Consider the following 22462-nt stretch of genomic DNA (forward strand, 5'->3'; position numbering starts at 1 on the left):
GCGATCGGACTAGAGGGACACATGCGCCCTCTAGTGGTGTTTCATGTAGCTACCACTCGGGTATCTACATGAAACAAACAAAAAAATTACAAAAAAAGTGTAATGCAGCCTCCTTGGCGGAAAAATTGAACCGCCAAGGAGGTTAACTCAATAAAAACAAAACAAATATAATAAAAAAAATGTGCAGTCTTCAAAAGCTAAGCAAACCATGAATTCATAAAACACCTTAAAGTGAACCTAAAGCCTGGGGAAAAAAATGAGATGAACTCACCTGGGGCTTTCCTCAGCCCCCTGCAGCCGATCGGTGCCCTCGCAGTTCCGGTCCGATGCTTCTGGACCCGCCGGCGACGACTTCCGGTGTCGCCGTCACCGGCCGACAGGCATGGGAACGCAAGTGATTGTTCGCATTCCCAGCCTGTATATCGCCCCCTATGCTGCTATTGCGGCCTCCAGGCTGGGAACGCGAACAATCACTCGCGTTCCCATGCCTGTCGGCCGGTGACGGCAAAACCGGAAGTGTTCGCCGGCGGGTCCTGGAGCGTCAGAGCGGAGCTGCGAGGGCACCGATCGGCTGCAGGGGGCTGAGGGAGGTGAGTTAATCTCATTTTTTTCCAGGCTTTAGGTTCACTTTAAAGCTTATTCAGACAGATTGGTTCATTGCCTATTTTATTTCCACAACAGTCAGAGGCATCTCAATGAGCTAGAACAGCTGTTGAGGAACTACAAGTCCTACAATGCATTGCAGGAGTCTGACAGCCACAGTCATGACTCATAAAGGCAAATGCATTGTGGGATTTGTAGTTCCTTAACAGCTGGAGGGCCAGGTTTGCCCATGCCTGGGCTAGAAAATAGTGAAGATGTGGGGGATGGATTGGTTGCCAGGATACTGCAGGGGAGATGGGAGCCATAGCCTGGCTGTTTTTAAATGTAGTATTGGGACATGTTAGAGGTATACTTTGTGAATGCCGTGCATCATAATATTAACAATCAGCTGCTTGGGAGTCATATTGCATTTTTCAGATTCAAATTCTTAAAAATCATCTGATCAATCATGATCTTGACTTAAGTTAAAGCAACTTAAATATTATTAGACACTGTGCATTGATGTGCTTTATAAAATAACCCCCCCCCCCCCCATTAAAATGGGAACATTAACTGAGAGGGATATGGATGTTTATCTTTAAACAATACCAGTTGCCTGGCATTCCTGCTGATCTCATTGGCTGCAGAAGTGGCTGAATCACACACCTGGAACAAGCATGCAGCTAATCCAGTCTGACTTCAGTCAGAGCACCTGATCTGCATGCTTGTTGAGGGGCTGTGGCTACAAGTATTAGAGACACAGGATCAGCAAGAGAGTCAGGCAACTGGTATTATTTTAAAAGGAAAAATCCATATCCATCTCAGTTTAGGTTCTCTTTAACCAATGTCAAAGTCACAACAGTCAAAATACAGAAAATGACAGTCAAAACAGGAGTAACCAGAAGCAAATAATCTATTTACTTTTATGTAAATCTCACTAAAATTGGCAAGGTAAATAAGTTGAGCTTAAATTATGATTTTCTTACCTTTCCCTCCATTCCTGACGCAGATCGTGTCGTTCTTGAAGTAAGGGAAATATTGACTTCACTATTTTGCACTTGTCATTCTGTGTCCAAGTATCTTTTCCCAATCCCTCAAGCAAATGGCTGGTCTAAGAAGCAATTAAATTAACCAGAAAAGAAGGCAGAAACACATAAAATTAATAATAAAGCTCATAGGCAAATGAGGACAGTAAATCAATATATTTTCATTATTATTATTGCATGTTTTGCCAACTAATCAATATGGGAAATGATGGCTGAAAATGGGCACTATATATTTGCAGATCGCTCAATATACGCAGCACATAAAACAAACTATAAAGTGGTATGCTTTAAGTCATTTGTTACCTAAATTAGCAACGAATGTAGTGACTACAAAGAGCTAGATATGCAAAATTGTTACGGTGTTAGATAAAGGTACCAGATATTGCTTATACAAAAGATAAAGATAGATTGTGCTGAAAGAAACTGGGTTATCTGAAAAAACATGCTTGGTTATATTTATCACTGGGACTGAAGCAATAACTGTTTTGCCTCACAGTAACCAATAAGGCTTCGATTACCATTTCTGAATAGAGATGGCCCGAACGGTTCCCAGCGAACTTCCGGGGTTCGCGATCGCGGAGAACCGCAAACTTTTTCGGAAGTTCGGTTCGCCCCCATAGTGCATCATGAGGGTCAACTTTGACCCTCTACATCACAGTCAGCAGGCACATTGTAGCCAATCAGGCTACACTCCCTCTTGGAGCCACTCCCCCCTTATAAAAGGCAGGCAGTGTTAGGCTTTGAAATCACTTGTGTGCCTGCATTAATTAGAGAAGGGAAAGCTGCTGCAGATTCTCATAGGGAAAGCTTAGTTAGGCTCTTGTAGGCTTGTTAGCTGGCTCCTTGCAGATTCTTATTGCTAAAAAAGCACCCCTCAACAGCTCTTTTGAGAGCTAATCTTGTTCTTGTGATCTACTTTTTTTTTTGTGTGTGTGTCCCACTGACACTTGTGTTGCATAGACAGCCTTGGTAATTCCTACTGTGTGTGCCACTGCCAGGCCCAGCACATTCAGTGACTACCTGTGTGTGTGACAGGTGCACATTGTAATACCCATCACTGCATATACCTACCTGTTGTTCACTGTGCACCCACCTACCTACGTGAGCGCACGCAGTGTCACTGTGCCTGTCCGCTACCTGTCTGTGTGTGACAGGTGCACATTTTAATACCCATCACTGCATATACCTACCTACCTGTTATTCACTGGGCACCCACCAACCTATGTAAATGCACGCAGTGTCACTGTGCCTGTCTGGTACCTGTCTGTGTGTGACAGGTGCACATTGTAATACCCATCACTGCATATACCTACCTGTTGTGCTACCTACGTGAGTGCACGCAGTGTGATATACCACTCCGTGCATACCTGTTAACTGCACCTGTGTGACTGCACATTGTATTAGTCAAGTCAGTGCATACCTTTCACTTCATCCCCCCCAATATGGACAAAACAAAAGGCAGAGGCAGGCCACCTGGCAGGTCTGTTCGAGGTCGCGCTGTCGTGATTTCATGCGGCCCTCGACCAAAGTACAGTGTTCAGAAGAAGGCACGTGCCATCTACCCCCAATATTGTCAGAACGTAGTTGACTATTTAACACAGAACACCTCATCTTTCTCAGCTTCCACACGGAAGCGTGACATATCTTCCTCCTCCTGCTCTGAATATGGCACTCCACTTAGCACTCAGTCGGCCGCCACCACCAAAGTGCCATCACCCCAGGGCTCAGCGGTGTGGAAATTTTTGTGTGCATCTGCCTCAGATGAGAGCAATGCCATCTGTACTCTCTGCCACCGAAAATTGAGCCGTGGAAAGACCAAGACCCGCCTAGGGACAACTACCCTACGAAGGCACATGATTACAAAGCACAAACTGCAATGGGATGACCACCTAAGGAAAAGCAGCACACAAACGCAAAGCCACACACCGCAGTGGAAGATACTAGGCTGCAATTTTTTTCTCAAAAAAGGCGATACTTAAACTGTACCGTGATGTTGAAAGGCAAGTGTTGACATCTCTGGCACACAGCGTTGGTTCAAGGGTCCATCTGACCACGGATGCACGCTCAGGCCTGCCCGAAGACTAAGTCAGTCCCCACACACAGCATCTCTGCCTGCACGCCGTTTGATTGCCTGCCCCAAGACTAAGTCAGTCCCTACACAGCATCTCTGCCCGTAGGCCAGTTGACTGCCTTCTCCGCCACCACCAACAGGGTCTAGGATACCAAGCGGATTCCTGAATTTTTAAGGCTATAATAATTTTTCTGGTGCGTGTACATATCTGCCTAATTTTTCTGGCTGCACTGCAGCTGCAACAACAAAACAAAAGGCATGTACATGTGCCAATTCCCCTTTGTGATCGTTACCTTGCCGTGGTGAAGGGGCTTGCGTATCACAATGAAGCAGTGACCGCCAGCTATATGAGTGTCCAGGGGGGGGGGGGGGGGCACACCCACAATAACAAGGTTGTTGCTTCATTGTGGACAGACCGAATTTGATCAGCTGGACAGTCACTGTTCTGTCATTCAGCTACCTCAGCCTGGCGACCATATGGGCTGGAGAGCCGCCATCACCTGCACTCTCGTCATGGTGCGCACCAGTCCAGCACGGCCGTCACTACACAAACAGCTGTTTGCGGTTCTTTATACAGTGAGTTTGGTGTGTCAGTGTGAAGCAGTACTCTAATTACACTCCCTGATTGATGTATATGTTATGGCCAAAACCAGAAATCGGCCAATTCTAGAATTGGCCGGCCGTTTCTAGAACTGGCCGATTTGACGTCGGCCAAAGTCCAAAATGCTGGGAATTTCTGACATTGGCCGGCCAGTTCTAGAAACGGCCAAAGTCAGTCGGCCAAAGTCCAAAACGCACAAATCCCAGAACATCCTGGGTCCTGTCCAGCACCGTGAATGGCACTCGGAACTTCCTCTCTGCAATAAATCGGCAGTGTGTCTACATCCTGCTTTCTTGGGAGCAGACATATTGATAACATCCTGTGCTTTTAAATTAGCTGCTCTGCTGTGGCAGTCAGGTGACACAGGGGAGAGATCAAATTACAGTGGTGATTAGTCATAGATGAAGGGGGCTTTTCTGGGTGCTTTGCTGGGCACTTTGCATGGCTGTGGGTGCTTTGCTGGGGGGCTGTGCATGGCTGGGGGTGCTTTGCTCGGGGGCTGTGCATGGCTGGGGGTGCTTTGCTGGGGGGCTGTGCATGGCTTCGGGGAGGTGTCTTTGCTGGGTGCTTTGCATAAATGCAGGTGCTTTTCTGGGGGGCTGTGCGTGGCTGTGGGTGCTTTGCTGGGGGGCTATGCATGGCTGGGGGTGCTTTGCTGGGGGGCTGTGCATGGCTTCGGGGAGGTGTCTTTGCTGGGGGGCTATGCATAAATGCAGGTGCTTTTCTGGGGGGCTGTGGGTGGCTGTGGGTGCTTTTCTGGGGGGCTGTGCGTGGCTGTGGGTGCTTTTCTGGGGGGCTGTGCATGGCTGTGGGTGCTTTTCTGGGGGGCTGTGCGTGGCTAGGGGTGCTTTGCTGGGGGGCTGTGCATGGCTGTGGGTGCTTTGCTGGGGGGCTATGCATGGCTGTGGGTGCTTTGCTGGGGGGCTATGCATGGCTGTGGGTGCTTTGCTGGGGGGCTATGCATGGCTGGGGGGTATTTGATGGCTGGAAATGCATGGTCGGGGGGGGGGGGGGGCTATGGGCTTTGCTGGGTGCCTTGCATAGCTGGGGGTGATTTGCTGGGCTGGGGGAGCTTTGCTGCAGACCTCCAATCAGGGCGACCAGAGAGGTGGAGAAAGGCAGAGCAGCGCAGCGCACTCGCTACCCGCCCGGACCCATACACTTCATATGCGGAAGTGTTCAATGACACTTCTGCATTGAAGTGTTCGGGTCCTGCGGGTCTCGCGTGAGCTGGCAGCTGCTCTGCCTCTCTCTGCCTCGCTGGTGCGGTCGCCCTGATCGGAGGTCTGAGTAGCGGGGGAGGAGAGGGGAGCTGAGATTTCTGGCGGTGGGGAGAGGAGAGCAGCTGGCCGGCAGTAAGGGGGACTTTGGGACTTGGCCGGCCGGGTGAAATCACAACGCGTTCTGGCCGGCCAAAGTCCGATAATCACACACATTTCTTACTTTGGCCGCATGAGCCGGCCACTTCGCATTCTGACCGGCCAGAACCCGAAGTGGCCAGACTTCGGGTTCTGGCCGTAACATATACACATGCAAGATGTTTTAAAGCACTTTAGGCCTGCAATTTAGCATTCAATGTGATTTCTGCCCTTAAAACGCTGCTTTGCGTCAAATCCAAAATTTTCCCCGGGACTTTTGGCGTCTATCTTACAACCGTATGATAGTGAATCAATAGCAGTTTACAATCAAGAAGAAAAAAAACAATAGACTTTTAGGGCCCTTTTCCACCAGCGCGTTTGCGCTGGCTGAATCGCAAAACCGCAAACCGCTAGCGATTTTACAATCGCTACGGTTTGCTTTTTAACATAGGAATCGCGGTAGGTCATTTCCACTACCGCGATTCGCTTTTGTCGGGAACGCGAATGCGCGGCGGAGCGATAATTGCCGCGATTTTGCTATGCAGTGCATAGCATAGCAAAATCGCGGCCGCAAACGTCGGGGGAATCGCCGGTTTTGCGATTCAGCAATCGCTAGCGTTCAGCATGAACACTAGCGATTGCAGGTGGAAAAGGGCCCTTAAGCCTGGTTTCCATGAAGTGCGAATTTTCATTGTGAAATATGTATTTTGTAAGCAGTTTTTGCCCACAAAATGCATTGTCTTGTTTTGCTTGAATAAAATGGTTTTTTTCCTATACACAGCCTAGACATCCTTCTTTAGGTAAGCTGACCCTTACCTTTTTTATTTGGATGATGTTCATTGTGGATGATTTCCTTTGTGCTACCCTCCACTGGAGGGGTGAGACTTTGGTCTCGTTTTTCCAAAGACAGCGACCAAACCACTGAGAGGCCTTCCACTCAGGTATTCCCCACATACGCTGAAGGTGGTTTCTGGCTAGCAACATGGGTTTGCGAGTACCTTTCTCCTCCATACATTTTTTCCCCATGAATCTAAATTTACTACACTATACAGTGGGATGCGAAAGTATGGGCAACCTTGTTAATCGTCATGATAATCCTGTATAAATCATTGGTTGTTACGATAAAAAATGTCAGTTAAATACTGTATATCATATAGGAGACACACACAGTGATATTTAAGAAGTGAAATAAAGTAGATTGTATTTACAGAAAGTGTGCAATAATTGTTTGAATAAAATAAGGCATGTGCATAAATTTAAGCACTGTTGTCATTTTATTGACTCCAAAACCTTTAGAACTAATTATTGGAACTCAAATTTGGCTTAGTAAGCTCAGTGACCCCTGACTTGATACACAGGTGAATCCAATTATGAGAAAGAGTATATATATAAAAACAAAAAACAAACACCCTGACTTGAGAACTTGAGAAAGCAGGAAGCCAGTGATCTGTGGAGTTGGACTGGCCATATTGACCTGCTACTTTAGTACCAGTCACCTTTAGTACCAGTCACCTTTTAGACATGTGCCTACAGTGCCTCTTGGTGAATCCAGCCCTGATGGCTATACTGTAGCTAAAAATAATTTATTAATACTACTTTCCGCAGTTAATTACAATAATAATATGTATATCGGGAAAATAGGTGAATTAATTTAGCAGAATGTTCATATGAAGAAGCTAATCCATTAAAGAGACTCCGTAACAAAAATTGCATCCTGTTTTTTATCATCCTACAAGTTCCAAAAGCTATTCTAATGTGTTCTGGCTTACTGCAGCACTTTATACTATCACTGTCTCTGTAATAAATCAATGTATCTTTCCCCTGTCAGACTTGTCGGCCTGTGTCTGGAAGGCTGCCAAGTTCTTCAGTGTTGTGGTTCTGCTATGAACTCACCCTTCCTGGCCCCTCTATGCACACTGCCTGTGTATTATTTAGATTAGAGCAGCTTCTCTCTTCTCTCTTATCTTTTACAAGCTGGATAAATCGTCCTCTGAGCTGGCTGGGCTTTCACATACTGAGGAATTACAAACAAGGGCAAAGCTGTTTGCAGGAAGAAAAGAGCAGCCTGAAACTTCAGTGCATGGGGGAAAGAAACACACAAATGATCTCTTGAGATTCAAAAGGAAGGCTGTATACAGCCTGCTTGTGTGTGGATGTATTTTTCTATGTGTGGACATACTGTACATCAACCTACTTCCTGTTTTGGTGGCCATTTTGTTTGTTTACAAACAAACTTTTTAAAACTGTTTTTAACCACTTTTAATGCGGCGAGGAGCGGCGAAATTGTGACAGAGGGTAATAGGAGATGTCCCCTAACGCACTGGTATGTTTACTTTTGTGCGATTTTAACAATACAGATTCTCTTTAAAGAGGAGCTGTCAGCCATACTATTTCAGAATAAAACACATATATAAGTAGATAAATACTTGCTCTACTTAAATAACATATGTATTGCACTGTCCACATTTTGATTTTAGTGTTTTTTCTATAGTAAAAAAAAAAAAGAAAATCCTCCTTAGGATTTTCCATTTTGACTGTCTCTATCTTGAAGCCAATCCTGACATAATTTCCTCCCTTACTCTGTCTGTGTGTCATTGGCTGCCCTCCTCCCAGACACTCCCACTTAGCTCTGCAGTAGAAAGCGCATTGTCTCAGCATGAGAAACATTGGCCAATCAGAGAGGAACAGAGGTGTGGGAGGGGAAAATTGGAGGAAATAGGCTTAAGTCAATCAGGCTGCATTACTTATGTCTGAGGGCTCATTTCCACTATAGCGAATTCGCATGCGTTTTTCGCATGCAAATTTGCATAGCAATACAAGTGAATGAGACTGTTTCCACTTGTCAGGATTCCTTTGCGTTTTTCTGTGCAGAAAAAATTCACATGGCAGAGCCATCAGAATTCGCATACCGCATACCGCTATGCGAATCGCATACAATGTATTTAATAGGAAATTCGCATGAGGTTTCGGTATGCAAATTTTCATGAAAATTTTCATGCGAATTCGCATAGAAACAATGGAAAAGCACACCAGCACTGCCATGGTTAAATTTGCGTACATCGTCATCCATGCGAATTTGCATGAAAATTTGCATAGACCCGCATGCGAAATTTGCATCCGCATGCAAATTTTTACCGCGGCGATTTGCACCGCACAAGTGGAAATGCAGCCTGAGGGGAAGGTAAAAAAGAAAACAAGAAAACCTAGCACTTTCTTTATGCGGCAGATATTCCAAATAAGAGCCAGGGAAACTGGGGAATGAAGTTTTATGGAGAAGAAAAGTAAGAGTGATTTTTAACTTTTGGATTGCCCGGTTAGAACCTTGTTACTTGTTTACCAGACACAAATAAAGAATTGATTTTTGATTTTATGCCTGACAGTTAAGGTGGCCGTACACTGGTCGATGTGCCATTAGATCGATCAGCTGACAGATCCCTATCTGATCGAATCTGATCAGATAGGGATCGTATGGCTGCCTTTACTGCAAACAGATTGTGAATCGATTTCAGCCTGAAACCGATCACAATCTGTTCAGCTGCTCCTGCCGCCTGTCCCCCCCCCCCCCCGTATACATTACCTGAGGCTGGCTCCTGGGCGTCTTCTCCGCACTGCACCGCACCGCTGTTCTTGCTCCATCCCGGTGCTTCCTGTGTTACTCCGTGACCAGGAAGTTCAAATAGAGCGCCCTCTATTTCAACTTCCTGGTCACCGGAGTGACACAGGAAGTATAAGCGTACACTGGGACATGCGGAAATGCGGTGCAGCGAGGAGAAGAGGACCCCGGAGCCAGCTTCAGGTAATGTATACATGCTCGGATCGGGCCCGAATCGTACACCGCAAGCGACGCGCTCCTACCGCCGGGCGATCGAGGGTAATTTCCCGCACGGCGCGATCGACGGACCGATCCGATTTCGGGAGGAAATCGGATCGGCGGGTGCGTTTAGCGCAAGCGATTGGCAGCAGATCCGATCCCAGGATCGGATCTGCTGTCGAAACGGCCGTGAATCGAGCCAGTGTATGGCCTGCTTTACACTTTAAACCCCCTAGTAAAATCTTGTCTGATGTCTTGCATATTACTGCAACTGGTGCTTCTCCTACACTTCATAGAAGTCACAGAAGCCCTTACCTATCTTGAGCTAATGGAAGTATTTTGCAGTCAGAGGCCAAAGGTCAAAAGACTGGATAACAAACACTTCTCATGACGGAGCTTTACTTTAGCCTTATCAAACATCAACATAAAAGGGCATGTGTGCTGTTAATATTTACACAGTGGCAACACTTTCTTTTGACAATTTCCTAAGTGAGATGAACTTGCCCTAGTAATCTCTGGTTTGAACACCAGTTTAGTTTGAGAACTGTGCAAGAACTTTCCATCTCACACTTTTGTTACAAGACAAGGATGCAGGTTAAGTTTCTATGCAGATTATAGCTCTTCTTGCTAACGCTGTTAAAGCGAATTGGAGCCGAAGGTTGGGTTCAAAATATTCTACTAACTGTTTAGAGAGGGAATCCTAAGGATCTTAAAGAGGCTTCCCTTGGTTGAGCTGGCCCCCTTCACATCGGGGCCACACAGCTCCTCTACCTTGTTTAAGTGAGCGCAATGGCTGCGCATGCGCAGTAACACTCAGCAGTGGCGCCCGTGGCTCTGTGCTACTGCACATGCACAGGCGGGCTCAGTCAGTTTTTGTGTGCACTTAAACCAGGTAGAGGAGCTGTGTGACCCCGATGTGATTAGCGACAATGCATTGTCGCTAATCTTCCAGGGGCCACACTCAGCAACGAAGGACTAAGGAATAACAAGGGAAGCCTCAATAGGATCCTAAGGCTTCCCTCTCTTAAAGGTAAGTATCTGATTTTGTACCAGAGCTTCGGCTCGAAATCACTTTAAAGAGACTCCGTAACAAAAATTGCATCCTGTTTTTTTATCATCCTACAAGTTCCAAAAGCTATTCTAATGTGTTCTGGCTTACTGCAGCACGTTCTACTATAACCATCTCTTTAATAAATCAACTTATCTCTCTCTTGTCAGACTTGTCAGCCTGTGTCTGGAAGGCTGCCAAGTTCTTCAGTGTTGTGGTTCTGTGATGCATCTCCCCCCTCCAGGCCCCTCTCTACACACTGCTTGTGTATTATTTATATAAGGGCAGCTTCTCTCTTATCTTATACAAGCTGGATAAATACTCCTCTGAGCTGGCTGGGCTTTCACATACTGAGGAATTACATACAGGCACAGCTGTCTGCACTCTGCAGGAAGAAACAGCCTGACACTTCAGTGGAGGATAGCTGCAGGGGGAAAGAAACACACAAATGATCTCTTGAGATTCAAAAGGAAGGCTGTATACAGCCTGCTTGTGTATGGATGTATTTTCTATGTGTGGACATACTGTACATCAACCTACTTCCTCTTTTGGTGGCCATTTTGTTTGTTTATAAACAAACTTTTTAAAACTGTTTTTAACCACTTTTAATGCGGCGAGGAGCGGCGAAATTGTGACAGAGGGTAATAGGAGATGTCCCCTAACACACTGGTATGTTTACTTTTGTGCGATTTTAACAATACAGATTATCTTTAACCACTTCGCCGCTGAGGGGTTTTACCCCCTGACCACCAGAGCAATTTTCACCTTTCAGCGCTCCTTCCATTCATTCGTCTATAACTTTATTATTACTTATCCCAATGACATGAACTATATCTTGTTTTTTTCGCCACCAATTAGGCTTTCTTTAGGTGGGACATTATGCCAAGAATTATTTTTTTCTAAATGTGTTTTAATGGGAAAATAGGAAAAATGTGGGGAAAAAAATAATTATTTTTCAGTTTTCGGCCATTATAGTTTTTAAATAATGCATGCTACTGTAATTAAAACCCATGAAACGTATTTGCCCTTTTGTCCCGGTTATAAAACCATTTAAATTATGTCCCTATCACAATGTTTGGCGCCAATATTTTATTTGGAAATAAAGGTGCATTTTTTTCAGTTTTGCGTCCATCCCTAATTACAAGCCCATAGTTTATAAAGTAACAGTGTTGTACCCTCCTGACATAAAGATTTAAAAAGTTCAGTCCCTAAGGTAACTATTTATGTATTTTTTTTAATTGTAAATTTTTTAATTTTTTTTAATTACAAAAAAAAAAAAAAAATGGGGAGTGTGGGAGGTAATGAGTTAATTTTATGTGTAAAAGTCATTTATTTGTATGTGAAAAATGTGTAGGGTGTAGTTTACTATTTGGCCACAAGATGGCCACAGTAACTTTTTGTTTTAATGCGACCTCCAAGCTTCCTTCCGGAAGCTTGGAGGAAGAATAAGGAGGCTGGACACGTGAGTTTTTTCTCACAATGATCGCGCTGCCCATAGGAGAGCAGCTGATCATTGCGGGGCTTAGATCAACGAACGGGAATGGATTTTCCCGTTCATTGATCTCTGGGCGAGCGGGCGGCGGCGGTTTTACTAGCGGCGGGCGGCGTGTTTACGAGCGGGAGCGCGGGCAGCGTCGGGTACGCGGAAAGTACGTGTTTCTCCGTCCCTGGTTTTTAAAGGATGGAAAAAGGGGCGGAGAAATACGTACGCGCGGGGGTAAAGTGGTTAAGTATCTTTTTTTGTTTTTTAATTCAAAAAAATACATTTATCAAGATTTCCACAATGTCTTAACCCTTGCCTACTCCAAACCTCCAGACTTTTGGCAACACTAGTTACTGACAGCTTGGTTTGTTACAGTGGCGTCGGACATGCTGCTGTCACATTGTTAAGTATGATGAGACTTGTGGCATCGCACCTGGCTCCCAGTAGGGCATGCTTTTAAGGAGTGCACATGTGGCACAACCGGACTTTTGTATACATGTTGGGGGCAGAGACACAACTTTGTGCGAAACTAAGGTTTATGCACCAACAGCGTTTCGTGCCGTTTGATCTTCCCCCCAGCTGTGGAAGTTTTGCCTGCATTATTCCAGTAAGGCTGTTATTCACCTCATCTGTTCAATCCTGTGAGTCTGTCCTGTATGCCAATCCAGTCTTGTAAGTCTGTCCTGAACACCATTTTAGCCCTACCATTCTGTTCTGTTCGCCAGTGCTGTCCTGTCAGTCTGTTCTGTATGCCAGCCAAGTTCTGTCATTCTGTCCTGTATGCCAGTCCTGTCAGTCTGTCCGGTATATTAGTCTAATTTATTTGTCCTGAACACCTGTCAACTTTATCAGTTCTGTATGCCAGTCTCATCAACCAGTCCTCTAGGTCAGTCCTGTCAGTAAGTCCTACTGATTCAGCCCTTCATCATCAGTGGGCCAATGCCAGGGGACATGACCTGGTGGCTACCAGGCAGCAAAGTGGTCCACCACCAGCTAGTGGTGATAGCCCATCATCCCTTGTGTGGTCCTCTGGTGAAGACATGTTTCAGAAAAGCCCACAATTACCATAGGTGCCAGGGTCAACAGGTCCCTAGCACCATCAGCCCACTGTCTGCTCAACAAATATACACTGCTTAGGATTGTTCAACTGTCTAAAATTGAGTAGATGCTAAAGCTTTGTCCAGATGCTAGATAGTCCCAACATGTCTATACAGAGATTTAGTCCTGATCCCTGCACGCAACAGTTATTGTGCATGTGTATGCACCTGAAAGTGACTCTGAAGCGAAAAAAAAAAATGATATAATGAATTAATGTGTAGTATAATAATAATTAATAGAACATTAGTAGCAAAGAAAAGTGTCATATTTTTATTTTCAGTTATATAGCTTTTTTTTTTATAACATTGCATCAATATTTGCAGTTTACAAACTACACTCTGCATTTTAAAGAGCACCCAAATTATAAATAACAGTTTGCTTTAAACTTAGTAAGTTGCCAAGATATATATAATCACACATGATAAAGTGTGATTTTCTGACCCCCAGGGTCTGTATTCCACATATGGTCTTGAAATCCCCGCCCCCAGTTTGGAATTGTGCCCTGGCATTTTTTTTCCTTTCCAAACCATAGGTGCAAAGGATGCTAAGGGGATTAATGTCATAACTCCACCCATCATGTCCATGTGATCTAATCTAGACAGGCAGACAGACATCTGAAATAAGAATTATAACAAACATACTTGCTAAGACAGGCTACAGAAGTTCTCCTGTGTCTCCTCTCTGTTACACACTGTGGAAAGAGAAATAATTTGATCCAGGCAGGCAGAGAGCAGGGGAGGGAGGGGCAAGGGAAGGGAACCAGGCTGAAGTTGGAGATACAAAGCTTCAGCATTAGGAGAAATAAGGAAGTGCTGCTACAGATATAAATGTGCGCCTGTTCTACCCACTATGATGTACCAGATGTAAACTTTATATGTTCATCTAACTGTACACAGTGCCTAGACTACATATATGTATTGCAATCCAGTCCTTTTTTTTTGCTGGAGGTGTAAACTGTGAAACAGAGCAGAGCTAATGACCCTTTGAACTGCACTGCAGTGAAATTTTCTCTGAAGTTGTCTTTCTTTAATGTATAAGTGCTTCAGAAAATAGCACTGTTCTCTGACTAAATTAGTCAGAGAGCTCAGAGAATCGCTTTTGGATAGATAACAGTTTCTTAACTCTTCCTGTACTGAAAACAATATACGACTCACATCTTTGCCAGGGCCGGATTTAGGCCAAGGCCACCTAGGCCATGGCCTAGGGCACCACAGGAGAAAGGGCACCAAAGCAGCAGGCTAAACTGGTGCAGCATTTGCAAGCTTGCAAGTGATGTAATACAGGGAGATCAGGCGAGTGTCTGACCGCGGTACTCTGCTGCTAACCGCCTGTGCAGCAGCCATCTTGCTCTCTATGCACGTTTGCATTGTGGCCGGTGGCTGCAGTGTGGCCGGTGGCTATGGATTTGGTCAGCATTGGAGACAGAAAGGAAGAGGAAGGTTCTGTGTTGAAGAGGAGCTGATGGCTGCCGCGGTGTGAAGGCGAGCTGGCTACCTATACTGAAGTTGTTGGGAAAAGGAGGGATTAAGGGAGTCATCTGGCAACCTATAATGGAGGGAAAGGGGGAGGGGCCATCTGGCTAACTATACTGAGGGGTCATCTGGCTACCTATACTGGAGGGAAGGGGGAGAGGGATCATCTGGCTACCTATACTGGAGGAAAGGGGGAGGGGTAATCTCACTACCTATACCGAAGGGGGGCGGCTGGTGACAGTGGCCTTGGGCGGAAAAGAGTACAAATCCGTCTCTGATCTTTGCTACTAATGTTCTATTTCTTAGCTGTACTACACATACAGTTCATTAAATCATACGTTTATTTTTACTTCACATTCCCTTTAACCAGAATGGTTACCGTGCAAATATTTCCAGCAGTATTTTTCAAAGTGATGAGGCCTGAAGGAAAAATAATAGGTCAAAGAATTATGCTGATGAAGCACCCAGATACAGGAATAATGCACATTCACCCCACGGATATAGTTAATGCTCTAGCTACTTATTATGAACATCTCTATAATATAAAGCAGGATTGGGTAGTTCACCAGCCTACAAAGACAGAAATTGATTCATATCTATACAACATTAATCTTCTAACCCTTTTCAGCGATGATCAAAACTAAATACACCCTTCCAAGAATCTGAAATAGAATTCGCTATTAAAACGCTTGAGCAGGGTCCAGCCTCTAGAAAATAAAGACTTATAAATACATACTACAAAACATTCCAGCACATTCTAACGAAAACTCTCACCACCATGTTTAATGAGGTAGCAATAACTGAGGAATTTCTTTTAAGTGAAAATAAACTGATGAGAAAAACAATTGTATCTATCGTTTTTCTAAAAATGACCTTTTTTTTAGAATCCCAGTTTTATTGTGTATTTAAATCTACCGGTAGTTTTTACGTTTTTACTGTTTCCTTGTCTCTGCTCAATGACACCTTCATTGAAGTATGCTAGTGCTCAAATCTATGTATTTTTTTACCTTTTTTATCTCTTTCCTGCTCTCCTAAGCCATTTTCAGACGGGAAAGTATTTTATGGCTGTAATTACTTATCACTGAAGGTTATGCTATAGTCTGACCCAGTCCGACCCGGTCTCGACCCAGACAGAAACACTTGCATACCTGATGTTTCACTTTTTCAGGAAGAGAAAGAAAAACAGAAACACAGCCTAGTTACTTGTGTGCTTGGCACTATACATACACATGTCTATCTCATCATGTCACAAGTCACCTCGGTTGTCCTTTAAGAATCCTTAACTGCCACTACAGTCACAGTCCATAAGGAAGGGGAAAACCCCACAGATCTGAAGCTACAGACCAATTTTGCTACCTAATATTGACCTAAGGCTATACACAAAGGTAATTGTAAATAGGTTAGCACACCTATTCCTCAGCTGGTCAATCATGACCAGGTGAGATTTGTGAAAGAAAGGGTTACCAATGATGGGACATGCAGGGCCCTGACATTATGCATAAAGTGGAGTCCTGTCGAATGCCTTGTCTCTTAACCTCTTTTAGTGAGGAGAAGGCCTCTGACAGGGCCCACTGGACCTACAGTGGCTTGCAAAAGTATTCGGCCCCCTTGAAGTTTTCCGCATTTTGTCACATTACTGCCACAAACATGAATCAATTGTATTGGAATTCCACGTGAAAGACCAATATAAAGTGGTGTGCACGTGAGAAGTGGAATGAAAATCATACATGATTCCAAACATTTTTTTACAAATAAATAACTGCAAAGTGGGGTGTGCGTAATTATTCGCCCCCCTGAGTCAATACTTTGTAGAACCACCTTTTGCTGCAATTACAGCTGCCAGTCTTTTAGGGTATGTCTCTACCAGCTTTGCACATCTAGAGACTGAAATCTTTGCCCATTCTTCTTTGCAAAACAGCTCCAGCTCCATCAGATTAGATGGACAGCGTTTGTGAACAGCAGTTTTCAGATCTTGCAACAGATTCTCAATTGGATTTAGATCTGGACTTTGACAGGGCCATTCTAACACATGGATATGTTTTGTTTTAAACCATTCCATTGTTGCCCTGGCTTTATGTTTAGGGCTGTTGTCCTACTGGAAGGTGAACCTCCGCCCCAGTCTCAAGTCTTTTGCAGACTCCAAGAGGTTTTGTTCCAAGATTGCTCTGTATTTGGCTCCATCCATCTTCCTATCAACTCTGACCAGCTTCCCTGCCCCTGCTGAAGAGAAGCACCCCCAGAGCATAATGCTGCCACCACCATATTTGACAGTGGGGATGGTGTGTTCAGAGTGATGTGCAGTGTTAGTTTTCTGCCACACATAGCGCTTTGAATTTTGGCAAAAAAGTTCCATTTTGGTCTCATCTGACCAGAGCACCTTCTTCCACGTTTGCTGTGTCCCCCACATGGCTTATGGCAAACTGCAAACGGGACTTCTTATGCTTTTCTGTTAACAATGGCTTTCTTCTTGCCACTCTTCCATAAAGGCCAAATTTGTGCAGTGCACGGACTAATAGTTGTCCTATAGACAGATTCCCCCACCTGAGCTGTAGATCTCTGCAGCTCGTCCAGAGTCACCATGGGCCTCTTGACTGCATTTCTGATCAGTGCTTTCCTTGTTTGGCCTGTGAGTTTAGGTGGACGGCCTTGTCTTGGTAGGTTTACAATTGTGCCATACTCCTTCCATTTCTGAATGATCGCTTAAACAGTGCTCCGTGGGATGTTCAAGGCTTTGGAAATCTTTTTGTAGCCTAAGCCTGCTATACATTTCTCAATAACTTTATCCCTGACCTGTCTGGTGTGTTCTTTGGACTTCATGGTATTGTTGCTCCCAATATTCTCTTAGACAACCTCTGAGGCCGTCACAGAGCAGCTGTATTTGTACTGACATTAGATTACACACAGGTGCACTATATTTAGTCATTAGCACTCAGAGCAACTTAGCAACTGACTGCACTCAGACCAAAGGGGGCTGAATAATTACGCACACCCCACTTTGCAGTTATTTATTTGTAAAAAATGTTTGGAATCCTGTATGATTTTCATTTCACTTCTCACGTGTACACCACTTTGTATTGGTCTTTCACGTGGAATTCCAATAAAATTGATTAATGTTTGTGGCAGTAATATGACAAAATGTGGAAAACTTTAAGGGGGCCGAATACTTTTGTAAGCCACTGTATTTGTGTAGGGCAGGGGTCAGAATACGTATTTTATGTCCTATTATGTATTATATGTATTACGTATCCTATTATGTATTATATACTGCATGTTGTCTATTTTACTAGATGCTGAGTGGTGTTGTAGTCTAGTTGGTTCATATGTTACTAGAGATACCTACTGTCTTATATCATATACGATAGCATTGTCCACTTACTGTGTTACCTCTTCATGTTTTTATGGTTGTTATTCTATTCTAAAACTAATAAAAAACTATTTAAAATATTTTTTTTTTAAATAGTAGGTTTAAGTATTATTTTTTCAATCTCAGCAACATGAGACAGTTATTTAGTGTCTGAGAGCTACAACCTATGAACTGTTGACCTTTGTTTAAGTATACCATGCACTCAATGTTGGCTGTAATTATTTATCAGTGAGGGTTACTCTATAGTCCTGATTAGAAAGAAACTGACAATGTTTATCCCTTTTATTGAAAAAAAAAATGAATGCAACCTAGCTGTTTATCTTATCATTTCATATGTCTGTTCAGGTACCCTTGAAAGTCAGCAAGGTACCCCCATTTGAGATAATTTGGTCTCAAATTAAACAGTAAAAATGAAAAGCAGCCACTAAAGGGAGCATTTCACCAATTTAAGGTAAAATATAAAAAAGAAAACATACATGTATGTTCCTCATGCCCAGTCGTGTGAAAAATGCAGGGTTCTCTCTCTCTTGTATAGCTTCTCAAAGGAAGTCTAAATAATTGCCTTTGGTCCAATATCCTCTCTCAGTTATGTGAAGGGCAAGTGAAGATATGCTCTGGCCTCACTTCTCTCCTTCCAGGGTTTCCTGCCTCTCCTTTGACTCCCCTTATCCCATGCCTAAAGAGAATAAAGGTGGCCATACACTCGTTAGATTAGCAGCAGATAGATCATCTGAAGTGTTTAGGAACATTCTTTACTAGGAACAGATTTCTAATAGATTTCAGTATGAAATCTATTGAAAATTGATCTGATGGCATTTGTTTGCCATCAGATTTCCATTAGGTCCAATGCAAAATGATGAGCCATCTCAACAGATCCACCCAGATGTTCCATCATGTCAGATCGATTGAAATAGATCGAAATAGGCCACAAATCGATCGGCCGATAATCAGCTGAGTGTATGGGCCCCATAAGAAATCCTACAATGCAGTGGGTCTACTCACTTCTTGTTCAGCGACAATGGCAGTGTTCAGTAATGGAACCAGCGAATACAGGTATTTGTATGGGGTAAAGTAAGGCGGTAGTATTCAGTCATTAAGTATTTTACAAAGTTTCAAACCAAAAGTAAATGGTAATTTTTTTTTTTAATGAACTGCTGTAAATAAGGTAGTGCTGTGAGCAGTGTGACATAGCTCAGCCCAAAAATCAGGTCACTCGCTAAATGACATCCCTTCTTCCTTACATTCTAATAAGCACAATATATATGCATATTATTTTACTATTGCTATATGTAAAATATTATTGTAATGCATTTCATATAAAATATTATTGCAATGCATTTCATATAGAGTTACGTTTTTGTTTTTTTCTATGAACCACACTTCAATATATAATCCTAAAATTATATGGCTTTATTTAGGAATTCAAGGTTTCATTGACAGTGACAAGCTGCAATACCAAACAGCCAAAGTCCCAAGCATACAACTGACATTGGTTACAATCCTCTCTAAAGGCCAGGTATAATATGGCAATTCTAGGAAGGCTGTAGCACGGATGGCATACCATCTTAATGAATAAGTCCATGTCTCAAAGCATTTGCTACAGATGTAGGGCTTACACTATTTTGGGTGTAACCTCACCTCTTTTCAAGCCAAAGAAAGTGCACATTCTTGGAGAGGACTCTAGCCAATGTCATTTGTATGCTTGGGACTTTGTCTGTTTAGTATTGCGGCTTTTCACGGTCAATTAAACATTGAATTACGGAATAAAGCCATATCATTTCAGGTTTATAAATTGAAGTGCTGGTCATTTGTGAAAAAATTGGACATTGTCTGTGTGTGCTCTGATAGGCTGACTATGGCACTTACCTTTTATTGAGTGTGTTCACAATTCCATACTATATTGTTTCATAAAGAGCTACAATTTCCACAAATCTTCATAGAATCCAATGACATGGCACTTAAAAGAGCTCACATTCCTATTCCTTCCCAGTCAGTATATTGTTTCTATCATAGACAAAAGCTAGTTTTGAAGTAAAACAAATTAACTTGCCAGCATTATTCTGGGATATGTGGAAAAAAACAAAGTTTCTGATGAAAGGCCAAAGAAACATGTAATGAACACACAAATATCATGCAGATAGTGTCCTGGCTATAGGACTTTATCTCTGCAAGGGAAGAATGCTAGCCACTTGGCCATCACTGAAACAATAACATGATGCAATAGGAAAGAGAGTGTGCAGACACTAGCAAAATGTTGATGGTGCTTCCGTACATTCAACCCCCTTCACACCTCACCTCCCCTGGTGCAATTTAAGATAAGACTTAATGCTAATGTTAAGTGAAATAATAATGAAAAAAAACAGATACTACTCACCTATGTAGAGGGATGGCTCTGGGTCCTATAGAGCGTTTGTGCTCCTCTCACGGTCCCCTCGCTCCAGCGATGTCACCTCATTCCAACCTGCTGCCGTGGGAGGCTTCGTAAGTCTTCAAACTCCTGAAGACAGGCGGCTCCATACAGTGCATGCGCGAGCGCGTGAGACAGCACGCTCACTCATGCGCACTACGGAGCTGCCCATCTTCAGGGGAGCACTCAGGCTCCCCAAGGCTTTCATAGCCTCTCGTGGCAGTACAGAGCAGCATTCGAACCGGTCAAATACTGCTAGCAATGCTGACAGCGCTGGAACGAGGGTACCATGAGAGGAGCGGAAAGGCCTCTCCATAGGTAAGTATCTGTTTTGTTTTTTTTGTTTGTTTTTTTTAATTTTACTTAAAGGGACACTTAAGTCAAAAAAAAAAATGAGTTTTACTCACCTATGGCTTCCAATAGTCCCCTGCAGCTGTCCGGTGCCCTCGCCGTCTCCCTCCGATCCTCCTGGCCCCGCTAGCAGCCACTTCCTGTTTCGGTGACAGGAGCTGACAGGCTGGGGACGCAAGTGATTCTTCGCGTTCCCAGACACATTAGCACCCCCTATGCTGCTATATGGTATATGATATATGCTATAGCAGCATAGATGGCGCTATTGTGGCCAGGAAAGCGAAGAATCACTCGCGTCCCCAGCCTGTCAGCTCCTGTCACCAAAACAGGAAGTGGCTGCCGGCGGGGCCAGGAGGATTGGAGGGAGATGGCGAGGGCACCGGACAGCTGCAGCGGTCTATTGGAAGCCCCAGGTGAGTAAAACTCATTTTTTTTGTTTGACTTAAGTGTCCCTTTAACATTCACTTCAATAAAGTAACAGAGAATACATAGTACCCGTTAAATAATTGTTCATAGGTGCAACTTTCGGAATCAGAATCATTTATTTCACCAAGTACAAACGGAGGTTGGCACCCGAAAATTGATTTTGGCTCATACAGGTTCTGGAAGGATGTGGGGAGACAATGTCCAAAAGTCGAGAGACGAGGCTGCCATACTACGGCGCCACCAGTCACTCTTGACAGTTGTCTGTCATCCCTAAGGAGACATCTAGGGGAAGGGGGGGGGGGGGATAAGATTTAGCAGTGATGACCTTTGCATCTTAAAGGCTATATTTCACATGGACCCCATGAACCACGCAAAAAGGAGCTTAGGATCAGCTAATCAAAAACAAAACATTTATGGCTTGCTGTGACACTGGATTACTTGACAACACAGACTTCAGTCATTCAGCCAAGTAAATTTGAAAGATACTGCCCAATTAAAGCCAGCCAAAGCCAACCAGTCAGTGCCTTGAAAAATTGGATAACTTGACTGCACCCTGAATGAGAATCTTCCTTGTAAAAATACAGAATATATTCTTACTGATCAAAGCAACCAATTACATTTTTATTTCAAAACTAGCAATGTAAAAATGACACAAGCACAAGTTTTCATGTAAGTAACATTATCTAAAACTCGTCTTTGAGCGAGACTGCATTATTTTTGTGTAAAGTACTTTGCATCCCCTGGGTGCTAGATTATTATCATCATTATTATTTGAAGTACTTTAGATCCTAGGTTCTCAACGTGTGGTACGCGTACCCCAGGGGGTACTTCTGATGGTTCCAGGGGGTACTCGGGCTTGATATATTTAACAAAGAATAACAAATTTAGAGTTTTAGAAAATATTAAATCTTATTTAGACAACACCAAATAAGTGTTTCAACTAATTAATAGCAATAGTAAATGCTTGGAAATTGTTTAGAACCAATTATCATGTGCTATTATTAAATATATAGGTGTCAATGGGTACTTGTGATAATGTTTACTATGCTAGAGGGTACTTGGTGAGTACAGGGTTTTAAAAGGGGTACATACCAATGATATGTTGAGAAACACTGCTTTAGATCATCTGGCACGGATTAAACACCAGCATTAACCACCCTGGCGTTCTATTTCCCCAGGATTTCCGTGCACAAATTGGTACAATTAATTTGCATAACCTTTTTCCTGTAACTTACCAAAATGAGTCAAGCAAGAGTTTAGTATACAATATGAGTATAATAAAAGCATCAAACACAAATTATTGTCAAAAATAAAATAAAATGTATTAATGACAAACAGAAATAG

The 22462-nt window shown here is 43.5% G+C and overlaps 1 protein-coding gene across 4 annotated transcripts in view; it reads right to left on the reverse strand.

Moving 5' to 3' along the window:
• Positions 1-22462, reverse strand: part of FTO (FTO alpha-ketoglutarate dependent dioxygenase) — a 613541-nt gene that overhangs the window by 393446 nt on the left and 197633 nt on the right. For 2 of the 4 annotated variants that reach the window (XM_068260512.1, XM_068260511.1), the window contains exon 8: positions 1569-1693. The exons of 1 other annotated variant lie outside the window; for it this stretch is intronic. In XM_068260512.1, the coding sequence (XP_068116613.1) occupies positions 1569-1693 (125 nt within the window). Of the gene's footprint in view, positions 1-1568; positions 1694-22462 lie in introns of those variants that run through there. One more of the 4 variants, XM_068260515.1, reaches the window with a different exon arrangement.

This window comes from Hyperolius riggenbachi, chromosome 11, assembly GCF_040937935.1.
Source record: "Hyperolius riggenbachi isolate aHypRig1 chromosome 11, aHypRig1.pri, whole genome shotgun sequence".
NCBI classification, from domain to species: Eukaryota; Metazoa; Chordata; class Amphibia; order Anura; family Hyperoliidae; genus Hyperolius; species Hyperolius riggenbachi.